Consider the following 17826-nt stretch of genomic DNA (forward strand, 5'->3'; position numbering starts at 1 on the left):
TACCACAGTAACCTAGCGACCAGGTCGTGCTGTACCACAGTAACCTAGCGACCAGGTCGTGCTGTACCACAGTAACCTAGCAACCAGGTCGTGCTGTACCACAGTAACCTAGCGACCAGGTCGTGCTGTACCACAGTAACCTAGCAACCAGGTCGTGCTGTACCACAGTAACCTAGCAACCAGGTCGTGCTGTACCACAGTAGCCTGGCTCTTCTCGAGCTCAGTGCTGTGGTGGTGAGATGTTAATTACCTCATCTGGTAAACAGGAGGTCGTGGGTTCAATCCCAACCCTGATGCCTGTAAAATTTCTCCCTGTGGTCGCATGGATTGTTCTCCCTGTCCTCCAATTTTTCCCTCCACATTTCAAATCAATATACATTTAGAGTATTTCGCTGGTATAACTTTCCACATAAGCCACTTTATTGGGCTAGCATTTGTGGCCAGGTCGTTTCCAAAAAAAGAGCTATATAGCTCAGTGGGCCTTACTTGGTACAATCAAAATAGTTTATTGTTTTTTTTTATAGCTCCTGCGCAGCCTTGCACATAAAAACAAAGGTCTCGCGTTAACCCTTACCGCAAGGCCAAGTGCTGCTATAAAGCAGCCTCGTCAAGGGCAGCATGAGGCACGAGGGGAGTTAACGTTGGCAGCACCACGAGTCAAAGTCGGGGTCACCGAGGACAGGTTTGTATATCACTTTCCACTGATGCGCAAAGCCAGAAATTAAACCTTGGCTGCTGGGATTTCATCCCCGTGCGCTAATCACTGCAAGGCCAGGCCCCTCATAAATACAGAGCCTCAAATGTGACATTTGTAACATTCATTCAGATTTCCAGTTGATTGTGCGGTGCATTGCTAATGTCGTGACCAATGGCCCTTTACAAACAGGTCACACGAATGAACACAATGAGTGGACACCGCGCTCATGCCAACAACAACAACCGCCATTCACCACCAAATGACGGTGGTGGCCTCAACACTGCTCGTGCGCCACGCAAACTGGCCAAGGCCCGTTTGGCAGGTCACAGGACTGACGCAGGAGTTGTGGGTCAGCTGACCAAGGCGTTTGGCAGATGCCGTCGCTCGCTTTGCTGAAGCCACGCGGCGCTCTGCTCATTGCTGCGAGCGCACTTCCCTTTGGAGGTAAGGGGGCTGAGGAGGTGGAGGACAAGAGGAGGACGGGACGGAGGGAGGGGCTCCGTACCGGAAGGGATGTCCGTCCTCGCGCTTCTGCACGGCGCACAGCACGCCGCGGCACACCCGCCACGTGATGGTGCAGGTGAGCATCAGCAGGCCCAGGTAGCCGACGATGGTGAACACGCTGAGGTGTGCGATGGACAGCAGCAGCAACAGCAGCACCCCCAGCACCCCGCCGCTCCATCGCGGGTCCCGCCAGTACACCAGCTCCGAGACTGCCGCGCCGCACAGACACAAAGATCCCCCCCGTGTGGCCTTAACAGACTGTTGGGGTAAGCGCTGTTCGCCAGTAGCACCAACAAAGGCCATATACGAGGAGGGAGGTGGGTGGTCAGTGCCGGCTACCTTTGTCTCCCGAGTGGCGATGATTACGCGCCGCACCAAATCTCAACTAAGATGGAGTCGACCTCGGGGCATTGGGCTCCGGATCATCGGTTCAAATATTCACCACCGTTATTGGTCGTGCGCGGGACTCCGAACTCGGGTTCTCGCGGGGGAGGGGGGGGTGCGGCTAGGGGCAAGGGTAGGCCAAGGGTTCGTATTCTTACTGGGAGCGCGGAGGCGGCACTGACGAGATCTAAGCCAATTAGAATGCGTCGGAGCCGTCGCACAGCGCGTACGACCGCCGTGCCACACTTGCCGTCTTCCCAGATGGCGTCATCTGGTCCAACCCATGTGAGACTAGGCTCTAAGGAAAGCTGTCTCGGGTGTGGACCAATCAACTTCAAGGACAGTGCATACATTATCATAGTTATGTTTTTTGTTTGCATTATGACTGCAGGTATTGTGGTCTATGCAAACATGACTCCTTGTAAAAAATGTGTCAGTTTTGTTGCCAGATAAAAGGGTAAAAAACCAATTATCGTTTCTACTCTTGTGGGTAAAGGAGGGGTGGAGGGGTGGAGGAGGGGTGGGGGGGTGGAGGAGGGGTGAGGGGCAGCCTCCAGGAGCACCAAGAGGGGAACGCTCGACTCGCGGAAGCCCGAGCCGGAAGGCCGCGCCGTGATCACAAGCGGCTGAGAAACCGTCTGCTGCGTTACTCCACTCAACGCATTACTCATTCAGAACGCGTCTCAAGCCTCCACGGACGGATCCTCGATACAAGACCTACAAGATATCTCAAGCCTGGCAGCTAATCATCATGCATTATAGATCTATAATGCATATTCTATGTCTTCCCAACGGCCCTCAACACACAATGTACATGATCTAAAGTGTTCATACCACACTCAGCACACTTACATCTACAACCAATCTCAACACTTCTCAAGCAATGCACAACGGTGTTGTTCAACAGGGGCTTTAGATGGTGCTCAAAGCTGAGAGTGCCCTGTACCAACGGTAGATTAAACATTCTTCTGAGGGGAGTGGTGGTGGTGGCTACGCACATGGCCTGTAATCCAGCACTGGAGGCAATGGTTGGTGGATTGCACTATTGTCATCAAACACCCTTCCTGTGGGTGTCAAGGTGCCATACCCCAGCTTGCCAGCAGGCAGTGCAGCAATAATGTGGACTCCACCTGTTCCATTTGTATGGGATAAAGCATTTCCCCCCTCGCTCGCTTGATTTTTCTCCGGGCGGTCCATTTTCTTCCCACACGCAACACTCAATCATTGGCCAATAACACCTTAATAGAGGATCGCAGAGCTTGGGCAATTGTTGGCACAGGCTCACCGTGCGGCTGTGTGCCTCCCCCCCCTGGTTCCTCTTCGCACCTCGAGTCGTCCTCTCTCTACGAGAGCGAGCGAATGCTGTGCGGCGGCGACCCCGTGTTACGAGTTGAAATGATTATTATTCGAACAGGTGCCATTGAAATGGCCACAGTTGACTTCCCACAAAGCGATACTCATTTCTATTCCTTGGTCTTTCCCTCTCATTTTTCCACGATTGTGCTGCTGGCAAAACGTCACAAGACGAAGAATCCGCGTCACCCCGCGTCAGAAGAACGGTTCCCCGTAAGCAGATATCATAGAGCTGCTTCAGAATTCTCTCTCTTAAGTGACCTCTTATACACACAGTAGGGGGGGGGGGGCAGCACTTTCCCACTCTCTCCGCTAGAGAGCAATGCAAGGTCACGTAACAGCCAGTGGTGGGAATTCTGGCAACTAACGTGCAAATCCAAATATGGTGGGATTTTCCGTGCAGTCAATGTGACCGGGCTGAGGCCACACAATTGGAGAGCCCCGAATTAGTCGTGAACCACCGCCCAGGGTTAACTCGGCGGTGCCAGCGCTGAGCTCGTACCTCCGAGCCACCCGGCCATTTCCTGCTCACACACTCACTTTACTCAACCCTGGAAGGAACGATTGGCCGAGTGAAAGCCACCACCTTTACAAAACCACAGTGACCAGTGTGGTGAAGTATAGTCTAATAGACCCCCACCACCTTGTGTGCCGTGGGGAGGCCCTCATCCAGCAAGTGGCTTGACAAAAGCGCTGTGCATGTTCATAAAACACCCACGGCTAAAAAGGGGTTTGGCTTTAAAAGCTAAATTATTAAAGCAGAGAGTGCAATGGCTTTGAAGGGAGCAGTGCATTGTTCAACGGGCCACACACCACGACATTTGACCTCCAACAAATTTGGGAGAGGCACTCCTCTCTAGGCCAGAGAGCACAACGAGTAACGGGACACTGGCACACATATGCCCACATGGATGCGCTCGCACGCACGCACACACACACAGGCAGCTGTCAGGCCTAACAACTACAGTGAGCGGACGGGCGGTGGGGTTGCTACCACGCCCCGGCGGGATTTGTCTTCCTTTGGCAACGCCGGACGGTCACACAGGGCCCAGGACTCGCTTGAGATCTGTCTGGTCAGAGGTGTAGTTAGAGAGCACGGAAAAGCGATGTTACCGAGTTACAAGTCCTAATACTGGTCAAAGGTTGACGTGGCCTTCTACCTTGAAAAGGTCATTAATGCAACAAGTACCTCTATTTTCCAGAAAAGTCAACCGTGGGAAGGCAACCCATCCCCTTGCCATAGGAACGTGTAATTTCCACTGTTGGCTCAGGGCCACCAACCAATGCTCATGAAAGAGGAAAAAATTGTGAGCTTTTCGCGGACACGCTCTAAATATACTGCCGTAGGAATAGCGGAATTTACACCACTGGCTCTGGCTCCAAAGGGAAATGTGCACCGCATAATCTCCGCTCGAGCAGGACGACCACTTTTAAAGTTTACATCTAAGAAGATGGCGTTGGGCCCAGTTCTACGCAACAACCCAGAACGCAACCCTCCGTGCCGTGCGTCCCGAGTGCGGGCGGTCGCTCTGCACGCCGTTTAGTCCGCGAGCTGCCCCCGCGGGGGAGACGCACGCCGAGATGTTCAACTCGCCACTCTTCCCCCCCACCGCTTCCAACTCCGCCCCGCGCGCGCACGGCGACCGAGCCCGAACAGCGGCCACGGGTTGGGGGGGGGGGAGCCGGCATCAGAGACAGCTGCCGGCTTTAGCGGCAGGGCCTCCCCCCGCCAAGGCACCCGCCCCATGGGCGCGTGACCAAGCGAGTGAGCGAGCGGGGGGGGGGGGGAGCGCTGTCCGAGCGAACGCTTACGCAGCACAGCTCGGATGGCAGCGCGCACACCCCTGCGCCGGTCATTCCACGCGCGGCTGGAGTTGCAGACGTAGAGAAACAGAAATACATCAATTAGAGAAAGAGGGGGAAAAAAAAAGAACCCTGCAATCAAACACCTACTCGCGCCGACGCAAGCACAAACGGTGCCAAAGTGTCCCTCATGCTTACTTCAAGTCTCATTTGAGCCAGTGCTATAAATTCCCCAATCCTACGGTGTGTGGGCATGTCTCACAATCAGAATGAATCAGGATCTTTATTTATCCTGGAGAAATCCGATGAGCTATTAAGCTCCTTGTCACAGGAAAGCCCCCTGCCGTCTCAAGCTAACGGGAATTCCAAAAGTCTCGTCGCCTTTCCGCTTAAGCGAGCCATGGCGGTGCTTCATATCCATTTGTGGCGCCGAATCCGTGGCAGAAATTCTACATTCCTATGGAAAAGGTCTGAGTGCTCATAGAACGTGGCCACTGTTGAGGCAAGTTGAGCGGTACTGAACAAGAGATCGGAACGCAAGGTAAAGCAGCGCACTCGTTTCTACGTCGTTCGCATGCTCACAGATGGGGCAAACTCAAGGGCATTGCTGTGGCCAGTTTGCCGCACGGCGAGAGTCGTGGCGTTGCGGGTTTGCGGGGTTGCGACGCGGAGTATAATTAGAACGCTCACGCGGAAAGGCCTGGCACATTCGGCGGGTTCCAGCGGAGGGGATTATGTCGTCGCGCGCAGTGTGTGTATGTATGTACATGTGTGCATGTGTGCATGTGTGTGTCCGTACATGCACATCTGTGCCCGTGTGTGTGCCCGTGCGTGTGCCCGTGCCCGTACCCGTGCGCGTGTCCATGTCCGTTCATCTGTCCGTGTCTGTACGTGTCCATCTGCGTGTGTCCGTGCGTTTGTGTGTCCGTGCGTGTGTGCGGCTGGGCGTGTCTGTGCTTGTGTCCGTGTCTGTGTCCGTGCGTGTCTGTGTGTCCGTGCGCCTATCTCTGCGAGTTTGTCTTCTGCAACCGTCAACCATTCCAAGTTTCGTCGCAGCGAACCCACTCCGCCTGCCGTACATTCACGCGGCGCCCAGCGGACTAATGCATTGCATGCCCGTGAGACACAGTGGCGGCTTTGGGAGGCCTTCAACCAGCCAGTGGCTTGACCTTTGCCGACGATGCGCAAAAATAAAATGAAACCGGTTCTCACCGTCCATGCGCCGTTCATGGCTACGACGCGAGGGAGACGACGCGCCGGGTCGGACCTCTGCGACGGGGCGACCCCTCGCGCGTCGTTACGCGACCAAAACAGAAACATCGACGGAGCACGAGGAACTAAACCCCGCGAGTACCTCTCTTTTTGTAGTCTCCGTAATCCCCGTCCATCGCTGCTGCCGTCGCCGCCGCCGCCACCACCGCCGCCTCCCCGCTGACCGAGACCGATCGACCCTCGCGCTCTCTAGTGACGGCGATCACGGCCGCGCGCACTCACGGCTCCGCATTAACATTCGCGTGCAGCGCTCGCGCTCCGCAGCAGCCGCAGCAGCCTCGGCCAATCGCAGAGGCGGGTTTTTTTTCCCCCGTGTTCTCCAATTCACCCCCCCACCCGCAACCTTCCCCGTGCAGAAATCCAACATCGCTTCAAAATACGGGTCCCCCGCTTGGCGTACGGCCGGTGCCGGTCGGAGTGCAGCGAGTGGAGGGGGCTCCTCTTGTGAAGGGCGTGTGCTCATGTGCCTGTGTGCCGGCGTGGCCGTGCTTCTGTGCGCCGGTGCTGTGCTGTTGGCGAGCAGCCGCAGTTGGCGCGAGGGTTATATTTGGGAACCAGCTCAACGGCGTAACGCGCATCAAGTTTTTAAAAGGAGCCAGCCGAATGGGAGAGCACCCTCGCCTATTTATTTTGCCTCCAACGTTCCACAAATGGATGGCGATTCGTTAAGAATGCGAATAAGCGGGCTTGCAGTGAAAGTAATCGGAGGGCAATTATTTCATCATCATCGTCCACAACGGCCAATCAACTGCTGGATAATTTCCTCCCCAAGCCATCACTATCCCTCATGATCTTGTGATGCGATGATCTACCCAACAACTGCACAAGAGCTCATCTCACCGCTCCACCTCCTGGGCGGACATCGTCACGGCACGTTGCCCCTGCCTTGGCTGCCACGCTCGACGCGCCGACGCATCGAAAAGCAACATCAATTATAGAGATCACTGATTATTGGTCGTGAAAGCCTACATATGAAATCATTATTATAGTAGTGTTCATTCATTTTCGCAGAATTTGTAAGGCACTTTAATTAAACTAAAACTATTTTTTATTTTACCAGATAAGGCCCACTGAGCTACCTAGCTCTTTTTCAAAAGTGACCTGGCCACAAATGGAGCTCAAAATAGTGGCTTATCATCACGTAGAAATTTATGGCAGCCAAATACGCATGTTAATATTAAATGTGGAGGGTAAAACCCGGGAGCGATAGTGTAGCGGTTAGTGCTACGCTGCGCTACTAACCGGAATTCGATTCCTGCTCACGGCCAACAACACTGACAATTATCTGCACCGGTCATGGGCCACGTCTAAGTCGACTCAGACTCAAATGAGTACCTGGTGCGGTGTGTAAAAACATCGCCACTGAGGAGACAAAGGCAGTTGGGTGTTGTGTTGGCCACCCACCCCCTCGTGTGCCGTTCAGGCCTTCATAGGTGCGCGCTAACAGCACTTGCCCCAACAGGCTGTTGAGGCTATAAGGGGGTATTTGTTGTAGATATATTGGTGGTGGTGATGATGATGGTATTGATATATTGGTGATGGTGATGATGGTACTGATATATTGGTGATGGTGATGATGGTAATGATACAGTAGATAATCGATTATCCAGTGGAGAGGGGGTGCAGGATTTTAAAAAACGCTGGGTCATCACATCATTATTCAGAATAGCTTATTTTTGCACATTCTTGCGTAACATTATGTTTTCAGTTGTTCAGCATGTATTTTTAGTTTTAAATGTTTTTAATATGTGAAATTAGCATAAATAAACATACGAAAAGTCGAATTTATATCCTATATTAAAAAAGTTACCGTATATACTGTACAACCATGCTTATCACCCAAATCTCGAAGACACTGCATGGGGTGACGTACGTAGTACTGGTTACAGTCTTTGGAGCGTTTTTTCGGTTTCATCGGATCTGTCTGAGACTGCCGGATAAAGAAGCTGGATAATCGCGCACCGGATAATCGATCAACTGTATATTGGTGGTGATGATGATGATGTTGGTGATTATGATCATAGCACTGATGGTAGTGATGGTATTGGTGGTCGTGATGATGTTGACCGTATTTATATATGCGTGACGTATGTGGAACTTCTTTCACACCTTACGTATCCAACAGTGCCAATCGGAGGTGCGGGGGAAGGACAGACACGATGACCACAGAAAACGATGACAATAACGACGATTACTTGGCATCCATCAGCACGCAGCACAGAGCCCCGGGCATCTCTGGGTACCTGCTGGCAAGTGGATCTTCTCCAGCAAGGACTGCCGTGACTTTCCATCCTCCGCCTTGGCTGGCAGCTTCTTCTCCACCTCTGGCTGTTTCTCCGGCTCCGCCGCTGCCGCCGCTGCCGCCGCTGCCGCCGCTGCCGCCGCCTCGCTTGGCTTCCCGCGGGGCCTCACCTCGGGGGCGGGCTCCTCACGCTCCGCGCCACCTTCCTCTGCGGCCTCCTCGATGATCACCGTGGGGGGCCCGAACCCCGGCCAGGTGGGGGGCGGCTGCGACGAACGGAAGCCCTTGGGCTCCTCCTCCTTGTCGCCGGCGGGGGCAGGTCCCGCTGTTGCTGCCGCCGGAGCCGCGACCGGGCCCTTTGGTTCGACGGCGGCGGCGGCCTGCGGGGGAGGCCCTGCGGCTCCACCGAGGGGTTCGGGAATCACGGTGACCTTGCCCGGTTTGGAGAGCTCCTCCTCCTCCACTGTGATAAGGCTCTTCTGGACCCAGGGGGCAGCCGCAGACGCCACGGTTTCCTCCGAGTAGAACTCGTTCTCGTACTCATCATCGTCATCGTCCTCCTCTTCCTCGCTGTCAATGACGCGGACGGCAGAGGGCGGCGTGTCGAATTTGGCGACGCTCACGGCCACGGCAGGCTCCTGCTGCCGAGGCTGCTGCTGAGGCTGCTGATGCTGCTGCTTCGCGCTTCCCACTTCAAAGTCCATGAAATCGTTCGCTGCGAAAAAAAAAGGAACGAAAGGAAAAATGAGTGGGCAAAGACAACAGCGATGTCGCGCATCACACGGATTAGTAATGTGGAGCACACGAATACTGATGAGTATGCGCGTGGCTACACAATGCTGACGATCACCATCACGCATGCGTATGCGCACGCGATTACACACACACCGACGCACGCGCGAATAAACACGCGCACACAATGAACGGCGGTTCTGCAAAAAGCAGCAGGGGGCAGAAGCCGTTTGCATCCGGTGGCTGCAAAGCACAAACAACTCCGCAGTCAGAGGCGCAGCGACAAGCAAGCGTGAAGCGACTGCGCGCGGCGGCCGAGCCATCGCACCGCACACGCGCACGCCAGGGCGAGCGGTTAAGAGTCTCCGCGCCGCACGCAGTTGGGCGGACACGACGGTGGGGGGGCGCAGATGAGATCAGTCTCGATGGGGGCGAAGCGATGAAGACACCCCCCGCCCCCCCCCCCCACACGCCGTTACGAGCTACGTTGACTACACAGAGCGATGGTGGGCATGCCGGTTAGCCACACGCCGCTCGCACTGCATGTCGTCGTTTACCTGTCCCCTGCCCTTTGGCAACGCGAGCGCTTTCCAGAGAGCTCTGGAGCTCGCGCGGCGCTTGAAAAACGACCGCCGTTGCTTCGAGCTCTTCGCGGGCCGTCGTCGGCTCGCCCGTCGGGGCTTCTTGCGCTGTCTCCTCGGTGGCGCGGAGGGCGTCTGGCTGCGGGGCCTCGCCAGAACGATCCCCGCGCGTCTCACCGCCTGCCGGTACTCGCTGGTCCTGCCGCCGCTGCTGCTGCTGGCGATGCGAATCCCGCGCTGCGGCTCCATCTTCGGACTCCGCGGACGAGTCGCCCGCCGGATCGGTTTCCGTGGGGACGTGGTCCCACGTCCCGGTGGTATCCCTCTCGGCACGCGCGTCGCTCGTGGGCGCCGGCGCCTCACACTCGAGGGGGCCTCCTTCTCCTCGCCCCACCTCGTGGCCGACGATGATCGCCGCCGCGCGAGCACAGTTCTCCAGGTTCTGCGCCGTGGCCTCCGTGAGGGAGTTCGAGGCGTCGTCCTTCAAGGCCACCGAAGTCTCCTCCTGCTGGTGCTGCCGCCGTTTCAGTTCACCACCCGCTCGGTCGATGTTTTCAAAAGAAATGTCAGAGCCCCCTAAATTCACCTCCCGCTCCTTCTCAAAAGCAGTCTCCTCTTGCCGAGTCACCGGTTTCCCCACCGCGGATTTGTCCTCCACGTGGCTCTCGGTCGGGGCGACCGGGCAAACGCTCCACACGGTCTGCCCCGACGCCGGCGTCTCTGTCAAAGCCTCTTCTGAAGCGGCGGCGATTATGTCGGTAAACGGGACCTGCACACTCGAGGCCTCCACGGCTCCCGTGCCCACCGCCCGCGCCGCGTTGCCCGGAAGCGGAAAATCGTTCCCGGCGTCTTCCGCCGGCAGCAGCCCGGCGCGCCCAGGCACGGCGGCCTCCGCGCAGACGGCCTCATTGGCTTTGCGCGCGTCGGCAGCCACTGCGGCGCCCCCCTCCCCCTCCTCCCGCTGCAGGACCTCCTCAATGGCCAGACGAGAGTCCCCCTTCATCTTCTCCAGGGCCCGGCTCAGCTCCTGCATGCTTCCCTCCACCGCTCTCCTAGTCTCCGCCCGCTCGGCAGCCGCTGCCCAGAGCTCTTTTCCCTCCTCCTCCTCCTCATCTTCCTCCTCGGTGTCGACGTTCCTCTCATCGGAATCTGTGGCGTCCACACCGGTGGCCTCGGACACTCGCTCCAAGCCGAAGTCGCGTTCCCGCGCCGCTGACTGCTGCGCGGCGCAAATGGCCACCTTCGTGGCAGCTTCCAAGTGCTCGCGTTCTTCCTCCTCCTCCTCGGCAACGCTCTTAGCTGCGGAGTCTGCTTTCGGAGGGGCAAACTTCTCTTTCGCGTGGTGACCGTCGAACGCTTCCCCTTCACCTTTCTCTGGCTCAACGGGCTCATCGTCGTCACTTTGCACGTGCGCTACGGCCCTCACTCCTGGCCCAGCGATAGTACCCTCCAGCAAAGGAGGCGCCGCAAGCACGGCGTGAAAAGCATCGCGCGAGCCGGCAGGCCAGCATGCCGTAGCGGCCGCGCCTGAAAAGAGCATCAAGCCACAAACGCCTCCATTAACATCTCTACAAAAGCATTTCTTTACACCACGTTGCGATCCAGCATGTGTGCGTGCGTGCGGACGTGGGCAGCCAAGGCGCTGGCTCGTGAGTGGGTGCGCCAGCGGGTGATGGCCTGGCCAGGCTCACGACCGCTCCGGGCTGTTCCATGGGGGCAATAGGCAAAATGCAACACTTCTCAGGAAAATTCTACTCTCTATTCTCTTGCTCGCTTACTCATGAAGGACCGGAAAACACACGCACGTCGAGAGATGACATTAAAATTTCACATTTTTAAAAGTAAACAAACTGAAAGGGCAAATTTTTTTATATTTAAATTGAAAGAAGAAACACGTGTTTCCAAAGCTGTAATGAATATATATTAACACTTTGGCCACCAGCCTCTCGTTTTTGCTCTACGAGACCACGTTCCGTGGCAGCCATCTGACCTTCGCTGTTACATCCCACATTCTGAGAGTTGAAGTGTCAATAGTGCAAAACCTCACAAACAACTCTAGACTCGGCAACACATGTTAGTAGTATTACCATTATTACGACCGTTCAAGGAAAACTCTGGCGGGTCTCCTAACCCTTGTTGTCAGTCGGAGGTGACGCTGCTGCTACGTGAAATCCCAAACGAGTTATTTCGAGTGAAAATTTCGGAATTGGAATGTTTGGCCAATCCAGGGTGCATTTCACGCCATTGTTATTATTCGCCACTGTGTTCCAAATTGTACCGCGTTGCCGTCACTGCATAGCCGCACGGCATAATCGCAAAAACGTATGCAGTGGCATGACTGCATTTCGCAGTACAGAAACAAGGGCAACCACCCACGGCCGCAAACACATCACCCTTCGCTTTTGTCTACAGGCTCTCGGCCACACGGGGTCGTGAGTCACCGTATTCCCATTGCTGTGGTGTGACCCAGCCCAAGGATGACAATACGCAACTGAAATAAAACCCACCGCCGTCCTTCAAACACACACCCGGGGCAGAGGTCCGTCACGTGACCCTCTCTTCATAAGCGTAGCTGCCCCTTGGTTTACCATGGTAAAATGTTTTACGGCGAAAACTATTGCTTCCTGACGCAGACAGCAAAGAGGGAATGCACACAAACATAATCCCCTTAAACAAACTGAGAAATGTGCATCAGCTTGCACAATTTTCAACTAGCTAACTAAACATTGAAAAAATGAATGCGTGGGGATGCTGGTTGTTTGACCATACTTCACCATGCTGGTCACTGTAGGCTGGTGAATATACACAGCATCTATACACACCAGCTTTGATCCCTGCGATGAACTCACGCTTCTGTACAGCATCGTGAGATACGCTTGCTTTCGTAGACACTGTATGTACCGTGAATTCTACTATTTATATACACAAATCTATAACATCAAGGTAATGCCACACATAAGATGAGAAATTTGATTTAAAAGATAAATGAAAAGGAAAATTTGATTTCACACTGAAAATGTCAAATGGAAACTGGCCAAACATTGCCGGCAGAGCTCTCCTGCCAAGCTCGACAATCGGCAAGGGGGCTCTGCCGAGTAACCAAAAGGCAAATACTGCATTACGTTAACTGGCACGGAGTTGAACATTGCCCAGTACTTGTGGACGAAGTCCATAATTTACACACCCAGTTGCTAACCAAATCTGGATGGCGGTGGGCCACTCTTGTTCACCTGCGTGCGCGTCCGCAGCGGTCTGCTCCTCGCGTGGCCCCTCCGCGTGCCCGCCGCCCGCGGCTGCCCCCCGAGTGGGCGGCACTCCGGGAGATTTGCCCCCGAGGTGCGGCTCCTCGGCCACGTTGCCGCCAGCCACACGCCCACCCAGGTCTCCTTTGGAGGAGGCCACCGGCTCGGCTGCCCGCACACCCTCGCTCGCGGGCCAATCGTCTTCGCTGCCCCACGACGCCCCCAGGGACTCCACGGCGAAACCCGGTTCCTTTCCGTCCACCCCGGCGCGCGACTCGGTCTTGCGGGGCGATCTCTCCTCGTGGGACAGCGGCGGGACTTCCTCCACGAAGTCTTCCTTCTCGCCGGACTTGCTCCCGCCACCCACGACGCGTATTCCTTCCTCGCCAGGGCTGGACTCCTCGGTGGAGCTGCTCACGTACGACGACGTCAGGGAGTTGTCCTTCTTGGCAATCGGGACTTGCTTCTCCTCGGAGGAATCAATCCCGGCCAGCTGCTGCTGCTGCTGCTGCTGCACGGTGGTGGCAGCGGCGCTCGGTTTGGGGAACACGTGGCCCAAGTTGCCCGTCACGGGACTCGAGTCTTCTCCGGGACTGCTCTCCTGGGACAGTGAAATCGAGTACTCCATTTCCGTCGAAGGCTGCCGCATCTGCACCTCGTCGCTGGCGACGATCAGTTTGTCCGTGAATTCTTCCGAAATGGGGCTGATCTCCTCCAGCGGGCTGCTCTCCTGCGAGATGGAGATGGTTTCCGCCTCGGAGTACCCTGGGTGGTACACCACCGGTTGTTTCTCGCCCACGTGCGCGTCACGTGGCTTCAGTGCCTCCACTCGCTCGTCCTTTCTTGGGTTCTTCGTCAAAACCTCCCCGTCGCTTGGGCCGTCGCTCTCCCTCTTTTGCGGAACAGTGGTATCCAGATATTTTTCCTGAGCGAGAAAGATGAGCTTTTCCATTGGCTTGTCGGGAGACGTCGCTTTTTTAGGCGTCTTGTCTTCCGACGGACTTGTCTTGCCGGACAGAGACCCCACTGCTTCGGGGCTGCCCCGACCCTGAAAGGAAGCGACGGCGCTCTCGGTGAAGAGGGCGGACGGCGTGGGGAACACCGTCACGATGTCGTCCGCGGGGCTGCTGTCGCAGGATTCGATCTGCTGCCCCTCATCGCTGTGGGGGCTGCCCGCGGCCTTGTTCAGATCCACCTCGCTTAGGCCTGCCGTGGCAAAACGTTCGCCGTGCCCGGTCGACAAGTCCTGAAAGACGGACGGCGAGGGGTCCTGGCAGGAAGCCTCCTTCTGGGCCTCAAAGTCGGACGTCCAGTTTTTGGGCATCTCCAGCTCCGCCCGCACACCTGCCGGGCTAACGTCGGACTCGTCGCCTTTCTCATGCGCCAAGATCTCAAAGTCGCTCATTTGCCCCATCTCCATATAGCCTGTAGCTGCTGCTGCTGCTGGTGGTGACTCCGTGGTTCTGGGCTTGGCGACGGCATCAAGCCCAGCCTTGTCGGCTTCCGCGGTGCCGGCGTTCAGAGTTTCGGCCATCGCCCCAAAAGCTGAAATGAGAGGGAGCAACAGGGCGTTGGGGGGGGGAAACAAAAACAAAAAATAAGTAATAGCCAGGAATTAATATTATTATTGTTGTTGTTATAATTAAAAACAATACAAAGTCTGTACAATAAAAGTGTACGTGCATTCGCTGCACGCACGAATGAAAGTTAAAAAAAGTACAATGTGAACTATAATATTTAGTAGAAATGCAAATCCTTCACTAAAAATGTATTCTATACCCACAGCAGTAATAGAAAATACATGAGATAACATAAAAAACCCGGATCTTTATCTATACACTGATGAATGAGGGCCTCCCCATGCTGTGTCCATCATAGGAGTTGTTTAACCATACGCCACCATGCTGATCACTGTGGGTTGCTAAAGTGAGTTTCAGATAAAACACGCCACTGATGTTTGACTCATGGCCGGCAATACGACTCGTGACCCCGGGTCCACAGAGCAGTGGATAGCTAACCACTGTGCCACCACTCCGCCCTGGGAAAATACAGAAAGTCATTTTCCGAACCGATCCAAAAGGTACCACAAAGAGGTAGTAAAGTTTAGACTGAGTGGACCTAGGCCACGTTCAGATAGATACCACTTGTCAATGGCGCTGTTAATGGCTAGGAGTCAAACTCATGTTGCTGGTAATGAAGAGCAGTTAATGAATCAAACAGTATCTTTCCACTACACAACCTTTCAAGCGAATAAAATCATTAGTACTGTACATTTGGTACTGATGCCATTCCTGCACCGCAAGGCTATCAAGAGGGTGCTCTGGTTTCATAGTAGGAGGTAATGTTGCTATGGGTTTCCCAAATTAATAGCTTGCAGGTAAAATACTCAATTGGGAAGCAAATATCACAAGAGCTACACCCGAGATCATTTTAAGTGACCCCTGGGTCACACGGTAGAGGGCAGCACTTCCACAGCAGGCTTGCTACATCTGCGCCAGTGTTCTGGCAGAACGTTCACGAGAACAGAAATGCCATGGGATTGGTGTGATGGTGCGAGTTTCAGAGTTCCTGATACAACGCGCATTGCCTTATTTAATTATGCAAGCCAGCAAAATTCGTGTACGAGCTCCCGGACCAGGCCGGAGGACAATCCTCTGCCACCGAGTAGATCGGTGAGAGGGCGGTAGTTTGCAGCGCATCAGCCGAGCTGCCCCGGGTCATTCCTGCAAGCAGGGGTAGTGGGTGGGCGGGGACAGTCGGGGTAGGGGTGGCATGACTTCACAATGAAAACGAAAATCTCTCTCGGAGGAACAGAATAAGAGATCGGGTTTTTTGTCGAGTCACTTGGGACCCAGACCATCTGCTCACTACACTTGACAAACCGGTTAAATCACAGGAGGCTGCCTGGATTCGAACCCAAGGGGTCAGCGGTGCCAACTCAGGACTCCGACCTCCGAGTCACTTGGCCACCTCCTGGGACTTGTACGAACACGTGGACCACAGCTACATTCCAGCCCAACCCCTAGCTGCACCGTGTGCTCAATCGTGGCGAGCTTGGGGTCTCAGTTCAGTCACCAATGGCTGCACGGAACGACACCCCCGTAACTCCCCTGACCTGCCGTCCCCTGGCTCCGTCTAAATCACACCTGATTGTTTGGTAAAGGGCAGAGCGAAGAAGGTGCTAATGAATACGGGAGACGAAATTAATATTAAATGAGCTCCACAGCAAAAAAAAAATTAGACACATGCTCAGAGGCACATGCACCCCCCCCACCCCGTCCCGCTGGGCACTCCCAGCTGCACTAATGAGGTCACACAAGTGTGCAGCCCTGGCCACGGAGCAGACCATTCCCACGCGGGGGTGACGCAGTCACGGAACGGTACCATTTCCTCTCCTTCCACGGGGACCCCTTGACAACAGCCTCGGGTAACACCGACTTGAAGTTCATCTGCCCACTGAGGCTGTTAAAAGGCAGTGGAATGTAGTCAATAATTGAACCGTGTGAATACGGCAAGGGGAGAGTGTGTCTATGTTTGTGTGTGGTCAGAGTTGGCTCAAATGCACATTGTAAACAGTGTTCAAGTAATATTCTGTTATTTTGGGCACGTTTTTTTTTTCTTTTTATAATCATAGGTCTAGAAATAGTCAGGAAAACTGTAAATCGAAATGCTCACATTCAGGGGGGTCTTGCTTTTTATATCTGGCCAGTTCATTCATCATCATCAGCCACAATCATTCCACTGCTGGATGAAGGCCTCTTCAAGCTGTCACCACCTCTCATCCTAAGATGCAACAATTCATCCAGCAGCTGCACATGAACCAATTTCATCTCCTCTGTGGACATCTGCTCGGACGTGTTCCATTCCTTGACTGCCACTGCATGACAAAGAATGTATTAATTTGGTAGAAAACCGGAGTAGACGGAATCACCCATGTGCACGAGTGGATAATGCGCAAAAAGTATCGTGCACATGACGAATCTGTGCAATCCATCAGCCCTTTCTCAAAAGAGATGGGATTACAGACGCACGGTACCACGCCCAAAACAGCATTAACATTCACAACCCGTGCCACAGCTTTTTATGACTATAAACTGTCAACTCCACTGTCAAAAGTAATTATTGGTAGGATATATGACGGTGTTGTGAGCAGGTCAACGGTCACTGGGTGGACCCATTAGCAAGTGCCCTTTTAAGGCCTCAAACATGGTTTCGAAAAGAAAAAAATGGACGGCCGTCTCAGGCTTGCATACAAAATCGACCGCTGCCGTCTGTCGCAAGTTACATTATCTATGAAGCCCGGCCACCGAAAAGGGTAAACTGACCTCTGCCAAAGGAGTGTGGAATTTCTACCACTGGCTCAGGGCCCATCAACAGACAGGAAGCCACACCCCGCCCCTAAGTGGGTGGTAAAATCCCATGATCTTGGGTGACAAGTCAACCAATGTTGACTTCCCACAACCAGGTGCTGTTCTAATTTTATTAAGAGTGCCAAACTGCGAGTCGACTTACGGCTGAGTTTCTTAAATCGAATTGTGAGACACTTGCTCTGCCACGTCATCACAAGGTCTGATCTCCATGCAGGATAAAACAAATTCCAACCCAATATGGTACCATCAATGCGACTCTAACAACGCATGTAAAAGTAGGCCAAAAATATCCTCTCTGGGAGGGGGGCTCTCCAGTGGAGACCATTCCACAGGCAGTGATGCGAGCAAGTTAATGCAGGACTGCTCCTTTACCACAAACGTGGGTGGGGTGGTAGAGCGGTGGCACGGTGGTGCAATGCACTACAAGCTGGAGGACGCGAGGTCAATTCCTGGCAACAGTGAACACTTGCGGAGAGTACAGGCAGCGCTCGACTTATATTCCAAACCTGCATGTTCAGATCAAGACTGTGTAACAATACGTAAATTACGTACCTGAGATCCGTTCATAAGTCGATTTGCTCGTATCTCGGAACTCAACAGGTAAATTGTACGTAAGGTCGTTATTATAAAATGTGTTATGGTTCAA

At 54.4% G+C, this 17826-nt stretch overlaps 1 protein-coding gene across 1 annotated transcript in view; it reads right to left on the reverse strand.

Annotated features, from left to right (window-relative positions):
• LOC144933572 (uncharacterized) overlaps window positions 1–17826 on the reverse strand; it is a 34294-nt gene that overhangs the window by 9390 nt on the left and 7078 nt on the right. Inside the window, exons 3-6 of the mRNA XM_078858497.1 lie at window positions 12799–14355; window positions 9545–11095; window positions 8257–8970; window positions 1203–1410 (exon numbers count right to left, since the gene is read on the reverse strand). Coding sequence (XP_078714623.1) covers window positions 1203–1410; window positions 8257–8970; window positions 9545–11095; window positions 12799–14355 — 4030 coding nt within the window. The remainder of the gene's footprint in view (window positions 1–1202; window positions 1411–8256; window positions 8971–9544; window positions 11096–12798; window positions 14356–17826) is intronic.

Source organism: Lampetra fluviatilis, chromosome 7, assembly GCF_964198595.1.
Source record: "Lampetra fluviatilis chromosome 7, kcLamFluv1.1, whole genome shotgun sequence".
Lineage (NCBI taxonomy): Eukaryota > Metazoa > Chordata > Hyperoartia > Petromyzontiformes > Petromyzontidae > Lampetra > Lampetra fluviatilis.